General features: G+C 46.2%; 1 protein-coding gene across 1 annotated transcript in view; it reads left to right on the top strand.

The window, feature by feature from the left end:
- Positions 1-16579, top strand: part of LOC138945695 (protein ECT2-like) — a gene marked incomplete at its 3' end in the record, with an annotated part of 66820 nt that extends 50241 nt beyond the window's left edge. Inside the window, 4 exon segments of the mRNA XM_070317182.1 lie at positions 6646-6724; positions 15539-15658; positions 15974-16112; positions 16425-16579. Coding sequence (XP_070173283.1) covers positions 6646-6724; positions 15539-15658; positions 15974-16112; positions 16425-16579 — 493 coding nt within the window.
- Positions 16580-18823: the final 2244 nt, after the last annotated feature.

Below are 18823 nucleotides of genomic sequence, written 5' to 3'. Positions count from 1 at the left end.
CAATTCATTCCAAAGCTCAGCGCCAGTGAGACTGGTCGCATTTGATGTACGCTCCGGCTGTTTCAGCCATTTTGACTTAGTCTTTTGACTTTGTTGTTCCTCTTGGTATCTTCTTGCATCTGGACTTCTCTACTACTGTTGAGGTGAGGTCGTTCTTGTTTATTCTTGATTTTGGCAGCGTTGTTGGCCGCTTTTTGGACTTGCAAAATTTTTTCAAAATTTTTTCGTGAGTCTTTGTTGTGTCATGGCCGACAATGCCAAGAAGAGGTGTACGCCTAAAAAGGTAGCTGCTGCGCCCACTTCTTCTAAAGAATCTTCTAGGAAGACTAAACGATCCGTTTCTGGTGAAGATACTCTTGCAAAAAAATCTTTTGATGTGTTTGTGATTTGCCCGCTAAGCCGGTAGACAAGACAGCGGCCATTTTGTCGGCTAAGCCGGTTGACAAGACCGCTCACGTGAATAAACCTGCTAAGGGGGATTCTCCCCCTGTGGTGCCGGGGTTGGCATCCGCTGATGTTGCTGCTTTGTTGTTATCTCTTAGTTCGCAGGTGTCTACTTTAGCGGCCGAGATTACTTCGACGAGAGCGGAGCTTCGTTCTCTTCCCTCGGGTGTGGCTGGCGTCTCTTCGCTTGCCAGCGTTCGCTCGTCTCCTGCCACTACAGTCACGAGAGCGGAGGTGCATGCCTCTCAGGATGAGGAGATTGTGCCGTGTCCGCTTTTGGGTTCGCATTCCGGCGTTCCGTCTCGTACACAAGGTATGTCTGCTGAGTTAGTAACCGGGTTCTCCGGCCAAAACTCGGCACGTGGTCAGGAGCGAGTAGCCTCAGGCGCATGGCGGCCGGGCGAAAGTTCTTATCTCTCGGCTGACTCAACCCGCTTTGGCGGCCTTTCAGTGGGGAGTAAGAGCCCTGGTACACGTAAGGAAGTTCCACTGCACTCTGCTCAGTCTGGGGACAGGGGCGAGTGTGTGTGGCTTCCGACCCCGCCCTCTGGGCGGGGGGTAGACAGTAAAGCTGGTTCTCTGCTAGACAATGGTGTCAGTACGGGAGTCAGCTTTCGGATTGCATGGTAGTGCAAGACGACTGGTTTACTGTGTGCAAAGCTAGGTGGTGCTTGGATCGACCAGGAGTGTCTTTCTGGGTGTCACCTTCCTGATTGCGATTGCGAGCATGAAGGAGAGGTTAACGAGGGTGCGTCCACGGTGGTGGACGACTCCCAGCTTACTTGCCGTTCAAGTTGTCCAGCGCAGTGACGTGGGCAGCGGAAAACGGCATTTAGGCACTGTGTGCGAAACTAGGTGGTGCTTGGATCGACCAGGAGTGTCTTTCTGGGTGTCACCTTCCTGATTGCGATTGCGAGCATGAAGGAGAGGTTAACGAGGGTGCGTCCACGGTGGTGGACGACTCCCAGCTTACTTGCCGTTCAAGTTGTCCAGCGCAGTGACGTGGGCAACGGAAAACGGCATTTAGGTATTGGGGAAGTTGGTGATTCTGGGATCGACCGCGAACGGCTTGGCCGGGAGCGTCTTTCCGGGGGTCACCTTCCTGATTGCGATTGCGAGCATGAAGGAAAGGATAACGAGTGCGTCCACGGGGATGGACGACACCCAGCTTAACTTGCCGTTCAAGTTGTCCAGCGCAGTGACGTGGGCGGCGGAAAACGGCATTTAAGTTTTGACCGGAAGGGGTGGTTGAGAACAAAGGGGTAACTTACTCCACCTCTATCTGGTTCCGACTTCTGGAAGTTCGGAGGAACAGGATGTTCTCTTCAGCTTCCTGGATTTGTTGTCCATTGCCCTGGAGTTGGCACTCGGCCGCGTGTAGCCGGGTTCTCCGGTGAAAGTGGTGTACGTTCGCAGGAGGAATGTAGCACGCATTTTCGTGGCTGGGCAACGTAAGCTTCCGCCCTGGGGGCAGGAGGTTGTTGGTCTGAGTGATTCTTGGATTGACCATGCGAGTCTCTCTGGGGGTCACCTTCCTAACTTTGTAACCAAGTAGGAAGGAGAGGATTGTGAGGGTGTGTCCACGGTGGTGGATGACACCCAGCTTAACTTGCCGTTCAAGTTGTCCAGCGCAGTGGCCTGGTCAGTGGAAAACGGCATTTAGGTTTTGACAGGAACGGGGGGCAGGTAGCGAACAGTAGGGCTGGTTCTTTGTTGGACAGTTAAGTCAAACAGGGAGTCAGCTTCCGGATTGCACGGTTGTGCTTGACGGCTGTTCAGATGAAGGTGCTTACGCATTACTGAAGAGCACTGATTTTAGGTTCCGTTTCATGTTAGCAAGTGCAGTGGCGCTCGCAGCTGAAATGGTTTGAGGACAACGGGATCGTCCGGTGTGTTTTTATGCTACCTGTGGGTTCTGATGTTTACTAATCCACGGCCGGGGTCGCTTCCGCTTTTGTGGCTGTGGCTTCCGGTACAGGATGGGATAGCCTTCTACCGTTAACACTGGTGTGTTGGTAGTCGGCACCTTTCAGCCTTTGGCTGTCGGTTCCGTCGCTGCGGTTCCTTTGCTGTTTTTCAGGCTGTGTCCACTTCCTTTTCCAGTTTTCCAGCTGGAAGGAGACAGGTGGATGGAGTTTTGGTCATGGAGTTCCGGTGTTGATTTTTGAGTCACTTGAGAAAAAGTGACTCTATGTAATCGGTCAGTGTTAGTCCGTCCGGCCGGCCGTCCGGCCGGCCGGCCGTCCGTAGACACCACCTTAACGTTGGACTTTTCTCGGAAACTATCAAAGCGATCGGGCTCATATTTTGTTTAGTCGTGACCTCCAATGACCTCTACACTTTAACGATGGTTTCGTTGACCTTTGACCTTTTTCAAGGTCACAGGTCAGCATCAAAGGAAAAATTAGACATTTTATATCTTTGACAAAGTTCATCGGATGTGATTGAAACTTTGTAGGATTATTCTTTACATCAAAGTATTTACATCTGTAGCCTTTTACGAACGTTATCAGAAAAACAAGGGAGATAACTAGCCTTTTCTGTTCGGCAACACACAACTTAACGTTGGGCTTTTCTCGGAAACTATAAAAGTGGACTTTTCTCGGAAACTATCAAAGCGATCGGGCTCATATTTTGTTTAGTCGTGACCTCCAATGACCTCTACACTTTAACGATGGTTTCGTTGACCTTTGACCTTTTTCAAGGTCACAGGTCAGCGTCAAAGGAAAAATTAGACATTTTATATCTTTGACAAAGTTCATCGGATGTGATTGAAACTTTGTAGGATTATTCTTTACATCAAAGTATTTACATCTGTAGCCTTTTACGAACATTATCAGAAAAACAAGGGAGATAACTAGCCTTTTCTGTTCGGCAACACACAACTTAATGTTGGGCTTTTCTCGGAAACTATAAAAGTGACCGGGCTCAAATTTTATGTGAACGTGACTCATTGTGTTGTGAATAGCAATTTCTTCCTGTCCATCTGATGCCTCATATAATATTCAGAACTGCGAAAGTGACTCGATCGAGCGTTTGCTCTTCTTGTTTCAAAACTTTTCCGATTTTTGGCAAGTATTGCCTTATCGGGATTGGTGACTGGTTCTCATCATTTCGGTGATTGTTATGATGCTTTTGAACGAGGGGAGGCTCATACTTCAGCTGTGTCGCTGTTCGCGGCATTTTGAAGTTGATTTGAGCCTTCTGAGGAGAATCTTTGAGTGTTAAGTTCTTAGATCCTCTGGCGGGGTCTTTTTGTACTTGTGGAGTTTTCACAAGCGAGTCTTCTTTGTCACCACTACCTGTGAGACAACGTTCGATTTTATACCTGCGGCGGTGTTGCTTTAGCTTGTGTCTTACGCTTAAGAGCGTGTCACTCGCGGAGCGCTTTCTGTAGGCTTCGGTTTACTCCAAACTTAAGAACTTAGGTTCTCTGTTTTTGTTCTACGGAACCGCCCTCGGGTTTGGCTAAAATCCATCTGGATTTTGATAGCTAGGAGAAAGTGTCTGTAAGATCAAGATCTCCTAGCTCGGGGAGATTGTGGCTTCGGGTTTTTATGATGGGCTCGTTTGAACAAAACGCGCTTTTACTCTCGCCTGGGTGGTTTCGTTCTAACTGGATATCTTTGTGGTCTGACAGGACGCAGATACAAAGGAGTTAACTTTGCCGGTTTTTTACCTGAGGGTAAGCCTCTGCCTTTAAAGTTTTGTTCTTTTGGCTAGGCTTTAATCTCTTTCTTGTTTGGAAGGTCTCTTTTTGAGACCCCTTCTATGCACGCGGGCTTTTATCTATCAAAGAGACGCTCACGGTAAAAGGGAAGCGCAAGGCAGGCCTTGGCTGTTGTTTGTTTCCAAACGAAAAGCTTCAGGCTGGCTGTTATCTACTTTAGCTTTTGGCTCTATACCCTTGCTTTCACAGGATCTTTCTCATAGATCGTTTTGGCGACCTGTTGGTCGCACAGTACGGGTCTTTGCTATCTTGGTTCCAGACCTCTTAAGGCTGGCAAGAAGGCGTCTTTGCTTTCTCACATTCCAGTTACACGGATGTCTTCTGTAAGGATATCCTTGGGATACTTAGGGGCTTCCGCCTCAACTCTGGATTTGGTTCAGAGTCTTTATAGGGGTTTTGGCGTGTTTGTTCGCTTGTCACTTAGACTGGCTTGGTACGAAGCGCTTATTTCTTACAGAATGAACTCCTCTTCTCTACGTGTAATGCAGGTGGCGATCCACCTATTCTGGGTTTCCGTTTTTCTTTCATGTCTTATTTTTAAGACTTTATGTAATTTCTGTCACTTTGGTACGGCTTGGTGCAGCGTTGCTTTAACCCGTTTCAAGGCTAGCCTGGCGGATCTACACGGAAAACGGCCAAGCTTACTCTAGTAGCTTCTGTGAGGAGTGGGGGTAAGCATACTTTCTGGCTAGTTTGAATATGGACATCTTTTTCAAGAAAGACTGATCTATGGCTTTTGGGTTGCTTCGAAATTTTCTGGCATTTAAGCAAAAATGGTAAACAAGCTTCGAGTTGCATTTTCAATTCATGAAGCAAGGGTGTGGCTCCTTTAGAGTCACGTTTAGTCAATTTAAACTTTTCGGGTTTCGAAGTTTTTTCCGACTTGCACGGATCTTGTTAGATCATTGAATCAAAGGTTACTTGCCTTATCTTTCATCTCCATCGTCATTCAACCTAGGCTTTTATGCGGAAAACGGGGAAAACCAGCTTCCATTTGTATTTTCAATTCAGGAAGCAAGATTTTGGCTCCTTTAGAGTCAGGTTTGGCTCTTTTAATATTTCGATTTTCGAAAAAAAATTTGACTTTCACGGACCTTGTTAGATCGTTGAATTAAAGGCCATTTGCCTTATCTTTCGTCTCCGTCTTGATTTAACCTTGAACGGTTGGAAATGACGTTAAACACTGTATTAGGGTGGGTACAGGTCTATCTACTCTGGTAGGGGTATGACTTTTTGAAGTCAACCTTACCTAGATGGACTGCTACACTGGACTCTTGCTCCTGGGGAGCTTGATGTGGTTATTTGTCCTGTGAGGACTCTCAGAAGGTACCTGTCACGGTCTCGGCATTGGGTCAGAAAATCTGAAGCTTTTATGATATCACTTAGCACAGCAAGGTGTAAGGATATTGCGAAAGTTTATTTAACCAAGTGAGTCTCCACTTTGATCAGACAGGTGCTTACCTGGTGATTAACACAGTCTGGAGATGTTAGGGCAGTTTTGCCTCTCACCGTATGAGGCAAGGCCTTGGGCCTCCTCTTTGACAGTCCTCTGGTCGGGCCGTTTGGCTGAAGTACTGGAGTCGGCTTACGGGCGGTCTGAGGAGGTTTTTATTAACTTCTCCCTCAGAGACGTCTTGGGACAGGACGGCAGTTCCGCGTTACCGGTTATGGTAGCCTTGGAACAGGTTCTAATTTCATGATTTCACTATATACCCGCCACCTATAGTAGCAATCTGCTATATGTGAGTTGGGTAAGATATGTAATTTAATCAAAAATTTTAGTAATAAATTTTCATTTGATTAATATACTTACCCAACTCACATCGTTTATTCCCTCCCGCCTCCCCGCTGTGGTGGGTGTTTGGGTCTAAAAAAGGAGTGAGTTGGGCTTCGCTTTAGAATGAATTGCATATGGCGGTGTATGCGCGCGCATACGGAAGGCAGTCTCGTTTCCGGGCTGGCTTAGACACCCTTACGGGTCTCATGTCACTCTTTTTTTAGAGGCGCCTTCCTTGTTACCAAGGGGACGCGTACAGCGTTACCAGCACTGAACTAGGGTTAATTGCTATATGTGAGTTGGGTAAGTATATTAATCAAATGAAAATTTATTACTAAAATTTTTGATTCCACTGTAAGAGAAGCTTGTGCATACATATGTATTGCTTAGCTTTTGATGTGGCAGTGACGTAAATGTCTTGTTAGAGCCAAAACAACGGTGTATCGTTTCTGTAAAAGAGCGACAAGTTTGTTTTTCTCTTTTTTTCTTCTTTTTTTTTAAAGCTTGACATTGCGTTTAAAAAAAATGGATGGGCAAAGGGTAGAAAGCCTTTTTTTATTTTAATTTTTTTAAGGAGGATATCCTTTGATAAGCTAACAACTTCGTATGCTTAAAAAGCAAAACCTGTTGTGTCTACCTGAAATATTGACACCTTTCTTGTTCAAACAGCTTATTACTTACTGATTTGTTGTAGACATATCAACGAAGACAAGAGGAAGACGGAAGGTCAAATGGTCATGTTTGATATTGTCAATGACATTGACAACTGCCCTGTAAGTAACAGTTAACTTCAATATTTCTTTGTATTTAACTGATCTTCAAAGTTAATGTCCGTCGGACGCTGAAGAAGAAGAAAAAGAAAGTTACTGTATAGCTGCACTTGTACATGCAGACTGATGTTACCTATACAGACCTGGGAACCCATACGATTTCGCCGTATTTTGTACGCATGATTGTCTAGAATACGATCAGTATGCTCAGTTGAAAAATAAGAATAAGAATAAGAATACTTTATTATCTCATAGAGAAATTCAGGCGTGGTACATAACAATAATACAAACAGGACATTGTTTTTACATAAGACATATAGCACTATATAACAGGGCAGGTTATAAACACACCTCCCACATACCTTTCTGGCCATTCCTTGCATTGTGCTTACGCATTCAGTCCTGAACACATCCATGTCTCACTTACACATCGCACACATGGACATTCTTATACGCTCAACTCACCCATTCACACATGGGCATTCGACCACGCTCCACTTACACATTCTTATACGCTCCACTTACACATTCACACATGGGCATTCTTATATGCTCCACTTACACATTCCCACATGGACATTCGACTACGCCCACTTACACATTCCCACATGGACATCTTTAAAGCACTGCGCTTACATATTCTCGCACACCTACGTGTATAACGGACTATGGCTAAACATCATTGCAAAAAATCATAGCATACAATATATCACAGAAGAAAAAAATGGAAAAAAAATACGGACGTACATAAAACCAATACATACATGTACATTACTACTGATTGCACTGGCAGAAGAGGGGCTGAGTCGGGTATGTGGATGTGTTTACATGTTGCCAAGGGTGATGGATTTGGGGATGAAGCTGTTTTGCAGCCTGAGTGTCCTAGCTTTGTGCGTGCGAAGTCTACGGCCAGAGGGAAGGAGTTCATAGAGGTGGGCAAGGACATGGGACCTATCTGAAGCTATCCGCCTACTCTTTCTCACCACACGCTTTTCATACAGGGACTCCACATTTGCTTGCTGCCTGCCAATCACCTTGCTACTGACATTCACCATTCGCACTAAGACATTCCTGTTCTTCACACTCAGACCTCCATACCAGGACACAAAACCAAAAGTGATGACAGACTCGATGAAAGAGCGGTAGAAAGTTTGAAGGATAGAAGGGTTCACATTCAACTTCCTAAGTTTCTGAAGGCAGTAGATGCGTGACTGACATTTTTTGTGTATGAGGGTGGTGTTTGCATTGAAGGACAGCTTATCATCGATAACTGTGCCAAGATACTTATATTCAGTCACACGCTCAACAGTCACACCATCAATCATCAGGTCAGGGACAGGGGCAGGGTTTCTTCTAAAGTCTATCAGAAGTTCTTTGGTCTTTGTCACATTTAGGTCTAAAAAGTTGTCTTTACACCAGGCGTTGAAACGTTCTACTTCTGCAAAGTAAGTTGCGTCACTATTGGAGAGATCTTCTAGCGCTGTATCATCTGAATATTTGATAAGAAGGGTGGAGTCAGTGCCACTGCAGTCGTTAGTGTAGAGTGTGAACAACACAGGGGAGATAACTGTACCCAGTGGAGAGCCTATGGAGGTGGACCTAAGGGAAGAGAGAGCTGTCTGAAAGCGGACTGACTGGGTTCTGTTAACGAGAAAGTTGATACGACGAGAAAAATTCCTCACTACTTTTCTTCAAAAGCATATCCCGAAGCCGATCCACTATTTTGACATATGATTACAGTTTTTGTGAGTAAACATTGACAGAAGCATTTGTTTCAAATGTATTAGTAAACTTTATTAACGGTGCGACGGACGCGTGTGAAGCATGTTTGAATCATAGACGTTCAAATGCTCTGTGGAGTACGCTCATTTTTCTGAAAATACACCAAGTTTGTTTGAGAATACTCCAAGTGCAAAACAGGGGTTCCCAGGTCTGCCTATGTCGCGTGCATGCACGTTTGCATGTTTAGTTTTTCACACAAAAACTTTGGCCACACCACACAGCACTCACAGAACACCGATGTAAATAAATGTAAGTATTTAATAGTTCCCTGTTGGGTGAAATATGGGGGGTGACGATGGATGGAATGATAGATGGGTTAACACGAATACATGAGGATGAACATAATGAACATGAGAAAGTACACAACAGTCAAAATAATGTCAACAGACGACATACGAGACAATCAGGATAGTCAAATACAAAGCACGTACGTCATAAAGGCCCTCCTCATTCCATAAATGATATCTATCGTAAGAAAGTACTTATCTACACGTTCGACGAATTCAGGGGGGGGGGGTGCGCCCTCGGGTCGACACCTGCGTCTCTGTCGCGGGGGTGAGAGAATCAGCCCAGTTGAGAGCTGTCACACGGCACACACTCTGCAGCGACGGCGCCGGTTCGATGTTGCTGCCCAACAGCAGCGTGGTTGCGCCGCTGTGACGTTACAAGATAGCTGCTCACAACAGCGTAATGAAGCCTCGGAGAAGATCCAGAGGGGCTGCTCACACAGCAGCGTGGGGGTGACGATGCGAGAGTCCAAACTGGCTGCTCAAGCAGCAGCGTGGTGGAGCCTCCTCCATGCTGTGAAGCTAGGGTTCGCACCTTCCCGTCCGGTCTGTCTTCGACAGTAAACACTGAAAGCCTAGAAGGCCAAAGTCAATATTCTCCCCAAAAATATAAGACACGTGACTTCCTCCTCCAATAGACATCATTATTAGGGATGAGGAGGAAGCACAATGACTAAACTTTGGTTTCCTTCTACGATATAATTTACCATTATAATGATTTCCTTTTAAACCCTATGATGAACACTATTTACAACAACACAAAGACGAGACAAAACAGTACAACTGGTAACTAATGTAGGTTCCCTGTCCCCTGCCACCGGCCGCTAATTCACCTTCAGCAAAAACTGACAAAAGTCTATCCAATTAGACCAAGAAATTTGACTTACCTCACACAGGCTAATGAAAAACATCGCGCACTTTACGCAACCGACTTTAACAAAGTCCACAGTAGACGTACATTACTACTGAAAATAACTTCGAACTCAAACGACAATTCACACACGAATTTCGAAGCCGTTCGAACAAACATCTGGTCTCGGCCGAGACAGAAAAAAGAATGCCTATGAATTTCTCAGTCAGCAACCAGGTAAACGGTGAACCCTACAAATAGCGCGCAGCTTACCGTGAACGTCCCGTGCAATGCGTGCAAAGCGTGCAAGGCGCGAATCACTGAGCTAAGCCCAGCTACCGGTCTTCCCACCTTGACACAGGTACCTGTCAGCAACGCCCGACCAAGGAACCTTATAACTACATACAACTGTCCGCGACAATGCCCCCCAAGTTAAGCATAGACATCTGTCTACACTGCAAAAGATCCCTATTCAACGCATGCCCGACTGAGGTAGTCGGCTCCCACGTTGCGACTACCGGGAATCACCCGCACATGACAAAACAAGCAAACAAAAAGATATGCATTATTCCTGTAGCATGCACGTCAAAAATGTACAAAAACTGTGTTTCTTAGCCCCCGAAGGTGTAGATCTTAACAGTTATGCCTGTGTCCCTGAAGACTTCCTTGATTATCTCAAGGACGGCGCTCCAGTTCAGCTCGTCCAATCCACATCCGACCTGCGGCATGGCCAGAGAAGCGACATTGTTCTGCTTGCAGTGGTCCCTCATAGCTTCCATGGAGGACCGCAGCGTTTTGTAGGAGGGTTTGTGAAAGTAGCGTTTCTTGGTGATCATGTAGTAAACGTAGGAAGCACCTACCTGTAGTACAGCTACCTCTCCCACCTTCTTGTTTTGTGCTCTAAGTTGATCAACTTTTCCAAACGATTGCTTGAAGTGAACAGCAATGCCTTTTCCCATCTCAAGATCTTCACTGACGCAGTGGGCCATAGCATCATCAGGTTCACAGCTGAAAAGGTCGCCTCTGATCTCTGTTAGCTCAAACCCCACAACAGGTTGACCCTGTCGTCCTTGTCTGTCTCTGTACAACTTGAGAAGATTGGCGTGGTACAGCTTCTCACGCCCGTAGATCCGAATCCTGTAGTCTGACTCGCCTTTCTTCTCCAAAACGTCGAACGGTCCCTGCCAACACAACTGCAGCTTGTTCTTCTTCTGCGGCAGCAGCAACAAAACCTTGTCTCCAGGCTGGAACTGTCTTCGCACTGTCTTCCGGTTGAACACCTCCGCGTGTTTCTGTGCAGCAGCTGACAGATTCTGACGCGCCAGTTTGCAGGTTTCCTCAATCCGGTTCCTCAAGTCAACCACATACTCAGAAGTCGTACGAACTTGTTCATCGACTTGCTCCTCCGTCCATAGGTTGCGAAGAACAGACATGGGTCCTCGCACTGTCCTGCCGTATAGAAGCTCAAAGGGAGAGAATCCCAGACTCTCCTGTGGAACTTCACGATAAGCGAAGAGGAGTGCAGGAATGTAGCGATCCCACTGCTTCGGTTTCTCTTGAGCAAGCTTGCGTAGCATGGTCTTGAGTGTTCCGTTGTACCGTTCCACCAATCCGTTTCCTTGCGCATGGTACGGAGTAGTCGCTAAACCCTTGATGGCCAGCAAACGCTCCACTTCTTTCATCACCTCGGACATGAACTGGGTACCACGGTCTGTCAAAATCTCTGAGGGAATTCCTACTCGAGTCCAGACTGCCCACATCGCTTCTGCAACCTTCACAGCTTCAATCGACTTCAATGGAATGGCTTCCGGGTACCGAGTAGCGTAGTCCACAAACACCAAAATGTACCGGTTACCAGACTCAGAAGCAGGGATGATGGGACCCACCAGATCGATCGCCACACGCTCGAACGGCGTATCGATGAGAGGCATCTTACCTAACGGTACCTTCTGTGGCTTATGAGAAACCTTCTGACACTGATCACAAGACAACACAAAGCGACGTATGTCTGCGCACATACCTGGCCAAAAGAACTGCTGCCAAACTCGATCACGTGTCCTCTGAACACCCATGTGACCTCCCATAGGCGGTTCATGGGCCAACTTGATAACACCTAACCTCAACTGCTGGGGAACAACAACCTGAGTATAGACGCTACCACCACCGCGATACTCACGGTACAGAATCTTCTTCTTCCAAACAAACCCAACTTCACCGGAGTGACCAGACGTTCTGACGTCTCGGCGATCTGCCGCCTCACGACAACTCTTCAAAGTCGAATCATTCCGCTGAAGGTCATGCAACTGCTCAGGGGTGACTGTTTCTAGCCCTGGAGCAGCAACATGTAACAAAGTCGACTTCTTCCCTTCAGCGGCAGCCTGAGCACGAGTGACAACTGACACAACCTTGGACACAGCGTACACTGGAAGAACAATCGAGTCACCCAGCCGGGCGTGATTACCTACAATGAAATCAGCAACAGGTGTATCCATGACGATAGCCTCAACCTCACCAGTGTAGAAAGGACATTCAACCTGAACCTTAATCACTGGATAGCGCCTCTTGATGTCTTTCTCAGCCATAGAAACCTCAAGATCCTGTCCTGTGAACTGAGACCTGGAAACTAATGAACTCTTCACGACACAAACCTGAGATCCAGTATCACGCAACCCCTCCACTGCAACACCATCCACTACAACCAGGCATCTCGGGTCGTAGTCTTGCTGGCTACAGGGAGTACACAAAGTGGGTACACTGACGGGCGGTAAAGACTTCTCAGGACCACTATTCACCGCTCCCGTCGACTTGCTCTTCTTGGGGCAATCTCTAGCCAAATGTTTGGGGGACTCACAGATGAAACACTTCCTACCGGATGTACCAACTGAGTTATCTCCACTTTTCTGCTTTTCACCAACGCCAGCCTTTCCACCCTGATCACGATCATGCTGAAAAAACTTCTTACTGTCACGGTGTGCTTCAAAATGAATCTCAGCGGACTTAACTGCTTCGGCTAACGTCTGAGGTTTTTTCTCCTTAACGTACGCGGCCATGTCCGCGCTCAGGGTCTGCAAGAACTGTTCCAGCAAAACCAACTGTTTCAGTTCTGTGATCTCGGAAAGCTCATGCCACTTAGTCAAATTCTCTTCAATGCGAGCACCGAACTGTCTGAACGTTTCATGTTCTTTTCTCTTGCAGGTTCTGAGACGACGGCGGTAGGTTTCGGCTGTGAGCTGATAGCGGCCTAACAACGCGACCTTCAAACCGTCATAGTCGTCTGCGCTATCATCATCCAGAGTGTTGTACACTTCTACAGCCCTACCCGACAACCTAGTCGAGACCCTAGTTGCCCACGTATTTCTCTTCCACTTGTACAAGGTAGCGACTCTCTCAAACCTTTTCAACCAAGTAGCTATGTTTTCTTTGCTCTCATCAAACATCGGTATGGAAGGCCGAAAACCACGAAGGTCACTAGACTCTTCTTCACCTGAGGAATCTCCCTCATTATCAGCTCCATCCCTACTTCCTCTCTTCACCCTCTTACTTTCCGACTCTCTCTGCAGGAGTTGCATGCGAAGGTCATGCTCTTCTCTTTCCTGCTTTTGCTTACGGTCATGGTCCTCTCTCTCTTGCCTTTGTTTTTCTTCCGCGGCTTTCTCATCAGTCTCTCGCTGAGCTTGAACATACTTAACTCTCTCATCAGTCTCTCGACGCGCTACTTCTAGCTTGTCCTGATAAGCTTCCCTTTCCAGCTCTAGCTTGTCCTGATAAGCTTTCTTTTCTAGTTCAAGTTTTTCCTGTTTCTCATCTTCACGGGTCATCCGCTCGGCAATAAACTCAGGAATACTGGCAGATTTAACACCTAGCTCCTCAGCAAGTGAACGCCACCTAGCAATCCTATCCGAACTACTTTCCGTCCTAGACGCCATGATAGCACTATCATCAAGAACACGACCAGAACGAAGTTCCATAAACAAGAACCAACTAGCAAACGGTTAGCCAAAACATGAAAAATCAAAACAAGGCACAGCTGACTGGCAACAAGGACAGGCAACCCACAAGGTTACCAGACAACAACAACAAATGCTAATTAACTACAGTACATCAGTGTCCAGTGTATGGGAAGTGTGGCCAACGACAAAAATGAAGTGAATTCCTTGAATTCTAAGAGGATTTATCCTGGCAAGCTCGCCATTGTCGCGTGCATGCACGTTTGCATGTTTAGTTTTTCACACAAAAACTTTGGCCACACCACACAGCACTCACAGAACACCGATGTAAATAAATGTAAGTATTTAATAGTTCCCTGTTGGGTGAAATATGGGGGGTGACGATGGATGGAATGATAGATGGGTTAACACGAATACATGAGGATGAACATAATGAACATGAGAAAGTACACAACAGTCAAAATAATGTCAACAGACGACATACGAGACAATCAGGATAGTCAAATACAAAGCACGTACGTCATAAAGGCCCTCCTCATTCCATAAATGATATCTATCGTAAGAAAGTACTTATCTACACGTTCGACGAATTCAGGGGGGGGGGGGGGGGTGCGCCCTCGGGTCGACACCTGCGTCTCTGTCGCGGGGGTGAGAGAATCAGCCCAGTTGAGAGCTGTCACACGGCACACACTCTGCAGCGACGGCGCCGGTTCGATGTTGCTGCCCAACAGCAGCGTGGTTGCGCCGCTGTGACGTTACAAGATAGCTGCTCACAACAGCGTAATGAAGCCTCGGAGAAGATCCAGAGGGGCTGCTCACACAGCAGCGTGGGGGTGACGATGCGAGAGTCCAAACTGGCTGCTCAAGCAGCAGCGTGGTGGAGCCTCCTCCATGCTGTGAAGCTAGGGTTCGCACCTTCCCGTCCGGTCTGTCTTCGACAGTAAACACTGAAAGCCTAGAAGGCCAAAGTCAATATTCTCCCCAAAAATATAAGACACGTGACTTCCTCCTCCAATAGACATCATTATTAGGGATGAGGAGGAAGCACAATGACTAAACTTTGGTTTCCTTCTACGATATAATTTACCATTATAATGATTTCCTTTTAAACCCTATGATGAACACTATTTACAACAACACAAAGACGAGACAAAACAGTACAACTGGTAACTAATGTAGGTTCCCTGTCCCCTGCCACCGGCCGCTAATTCACCTTCAGCAAAAACTGACAAAAGTCTATCCAATTAGACCAAGAAATTTGACTTACCTCACACAGGCTAATGAAAAACATCGCGCACTTTACGCAACCGACTTTAACAAAGTCCACAGTAGACGTACATTACTACTGAAAATAACTTCGAACTCAAACGACAATTCACACACGAAGTTCGAACAAACATCTGGTCTCGGCCGAGACAGAAAAAAGAATGCCTATGAATTTCTCAGTCAGCAACCAGGTAAACGGTGAACCCTACAAATAGCGCGCAGCTTACCGTGAACGTCCCGTGCAATGCGTGCAAAGCGTGCAAGGCGCGAATCACTGAGCTAAGCCCAGCTACCGGTCTTCCCACCTTGACACAGGTACCTGTCAGCAACGCCCGACCAAGGAACCTTATAACTACATACAACTGTCCGCGACAGCCTATAACTACTTGTATTGAACAGAAAGCGGGTCTTTCTTCTCTCTTTCCTTTCCTATTTTTGATGTATATTTGTGTGTTGTTTAAGCGCAGATGGGAATTAGAAAAGGACTTTTGTCACATTATTGATGATATTTGATTTTAGATAACATGTGCTTGTGTGTATCTCTGTGTGATTTTGTGCCTCTTTCTAAATCAATGATTGATATTTCAGGTCAAAACAAGGGCGTGGGGGGGTTAGATAGCATGTGCTTGTTTGTATCTCAGCGTGTTTTTGTGACTGTCTCCTTCTATAATGATTGATATTTCAGGCCAATTTGCTGTCGTCCCATCGGTGCTTTGTCAATAGAATAGATGTTGTTGAACTGTCGGACACGGCGGCTCGACGGGGTGACCCCTTGACCCTGTTCGTCTTTAACGACAGCATAGAGGTAATATTGTGTGTCATCTGGTTTCTGTAGTTGCTGTATTTGCTTGTGGTGCATCTGTGTATTGATACCAAGTATTCAATTTTTGTTTGTTTTTATACTTGGCAGAGGGGTGCACACTGTCCGCTTTTTTGATACAATTTGTTCATAATTATATGATCCCATGCCTGAATATGTGTGGTTGAATGAGAAACCTAACAATGACAAAACGTACACATACACACAATCCCACACACACACACATCATTATTGGTGTCAGCTCATGTGACCATGTTAGATTGAACAGAAATGACGTAAAGTTGATGTCTGTCGGGGCAGGTCTGCAAGCGACGGACAAAAGCCTCTGCCACACCAAAGACGCTGACACCACACAAAGCGCCGCAGAAGACATTCAAACACCTGGAGATGCTGCCGGTCTCTTCCATAAAGCGGGTCCTGGACTTCGCTGAAACTGAAGGTACGCAATGTGACACCGTCCATCATCCGCAAAATAGAAGTGTTCTTCACCACATGTCTTTGCATTTTGCCTTGAGACTGACAGATCAAGATGAGAATTTTTCATGAAGCATGCTCTCTCTCTCTCTCTCTCTCTCTCTCTCTCTCTCTCTCTCTCTCTCTCTCTCTCTCTCTCTCTCTCTCTCTCTCTCTCTCTCTCTCTCTCTCTCTCTCTCTCTCTCTCTCTCTCTCTCTCTCTCTCTCTCTCTCTCTCTCAAAGGAATGACACTGTTTATTTATATGGGTTAACTCACCACCAATGGAATTTTTTCAGACTGCATGTGTGCATTTGGATTAATTTACCGCACCAAAGAGCAGAGCAACGAAAAACTGCTGAGTTTCATGCTAGACAGCGCCGACACCAGGAAGGAGGAGATGCTGACCTCCCTTTGCAGAAACATCGCTAACGCTCTCTGCCGCACGGACTTTGTGAGTTTTTGTCTGTGTCAGTGTGTGTGTGTGTGTTTTGACTGTCTCTGTCTCTATGTGTGTACCGTTGTACAAAGCTGTGAAAAACTGCACCTTCGCAGTTCTGTGTAAAGTTTTGCTATGGTATCACTATCACTCTCTTTCATAAGTAGCCATGTGTGGCTTTAAGATGTTAATTCCTCCAAAAATTCCCACTCTGCACCGGAACCATTCAGGGTGTTGATTGTTGGTATGTGACCAAGTGGAGGGATGGTCTTATCCCACGTAAAAGGTATGTGACCAAGTGGAGGGATGGTCTTATCCCACGTAAAAGGTATGTGACCAAGTGGAGAGATGGTCTTATCCCATGTAAAAGGTATGTGACCAAGTGGAGGGATGGTCTTATCCCATGTAAAAGGTATGTGACCAAGTGGAGGGATGGTCTTATCCCATGTAAAAGGTATGTGACCAAGTGGAGGGATGGTCTTATCCCATGTAAAAGGTATGTGACCAAGTGGAGGGATGGTCTTATCCCATGTAAAAGGTATGTGACCAAGTGGAGGGATGGTCTTATCCCATGTAAAAGGTATGTGACCAAGTGGAGGGATGGTCTTATCCCATGTAAAAGGTATGTGACCAAGTGGAGGGATGGTCTTATCCCATGTAAAAGGTATGTGACCAAGTGGAGGGATGGTCTTATCCCATGTAAAAGGTATGTGACCAAGTGGAGGGATGGTCTTATCCCATGTAAAAGGTATGTGACCAAGTGGAGGGATGGTCTTATCCCATGTAAAAGGTATGTGACCAAGTGGAGGGATGGTCTTATCCCATGTAAAAGGTATGTGACCAAGTGGAGGGATGGTCTTATCCCATGTAAAAGGTATGTGACCAAGTGGAGGGATGGTCTTATCCCATGTAAAAGGTATGTGACCAAGTGGAGGGATGGTCTTATCCCATGTAAAAGGTATGTGACCAAGTGGAGGGATGGTCTTATCCCATGTAAAAGGTATGTGACCAAGTGGAGGGATGGTCTTATCCCATGTAAAAGGTATGTGACCAAGTGGAGGGATGGTCTTATCCCATGTAAAAGGTATGTGACCAAGTGGAGGGATGGTCTTATCCCATGTAAAAGGTATGTGACCAAGTGGAGGGATGGTCTTATCCCATGTAAAAGGTATGTCACCAAGTGGAGGGATGGTCTTATCCCATGTAAAAGGTATGTGACCAAGTGGAGGGATGGTCTTATCCCATGTAAAAGGTATGTGACCAAGTGGAGGGATGGTCTTATCCCATGTAAAAGGTATGTGACCAAGTGGAGGGATGGTCTTATCCCATGTAAAAGGTATGTGACCAAGTGGAGGGATGGTCTTATCCCATGTAAAAGGTATGTGACCAAGTGGAGGGATGGTCTTATCCCATGTAAAAGGTATGTCACCAAGTGGAGGGATGGTCTTATCCCATGTAAAAGGTATGTGACCAAGTGGAGGGATGGTCTTATCCCATGTAAAATGTATGTGACCAAGTGGAGGGATGGTCTTATCCCATGTAAAAGGTATGTGACCAAGTGGAGGGATGGTCTTATCCCATGTAAAAGGTATGTGACCAAGTGGAGGGATGGTCTTATCCCATGTAAAAGGTATGTGACCAAGTGGAGGGATGGTCTTATCCCATGTAAAAGGTATGTGACCAAGTGGAGGGATGGTCTTATCCCATGTAAAAGGTATGTCACCAAGTGGAGGGATGGTCTTATCCCATGTAAAAGGTATGTGACCAAGTGGAGGGATGGTCTTATCCCATGTAAAAGGTATGTGACCAAGTGGAGGGATGGTCTTATCCCATGTAAAAGGTATGTGACCAAGTGGAGGGATGGTCTTATCCCATGTAAAAGGTATGTGACCAAGTGGAGGGATGGTCTTATCCCATGTAAAAGGTATGTGACCAAGTGGAGGGATGGTCTTATCCCATGTAAAAGGTATGTGACCAAGTGGAGGGATGGTCTTATCCCATGTAAAAGGTATGTCACCAAGTGGAGGGATGGTCTTATCCCATGTAAAAGGTATGTGACCAAGTGGAGGGATGGTCTTATCCCATGTAAAATGTATGTGACCAAGTGGAGGGATGGTCTTATCCCATGTAAAAGGTATGTGACCAAGTGGAGGGATGGTCTTATCCCATGTAAAACGTATGTGACCAAGTGGAGGGATGGTCTTATCCCATGTAAAAGGTATGTGACCAAGTGGAGGGATGGTCTTATCCCATGTAAAG

This window comes from Littorina saxatilis, linkage group LG13, assembly GCF_037325665.1.
Source record: "Littorina saxatilis isolate snail1 linkage group LG13, US_GU_Lsax_2.0, whole genome shotgun sequence".
Taxonomy (NCBI): Eukaryota; Metazoa; Mollusca; class Gastropoda; order Littorinimorpha; family Littorinidae; genus Littorina; species Littorina saxatilis.
Note: the sequence above shows the minus strand (reverse complement) of the source record. Positions and strands in the feature narration are given on the sequence as shown.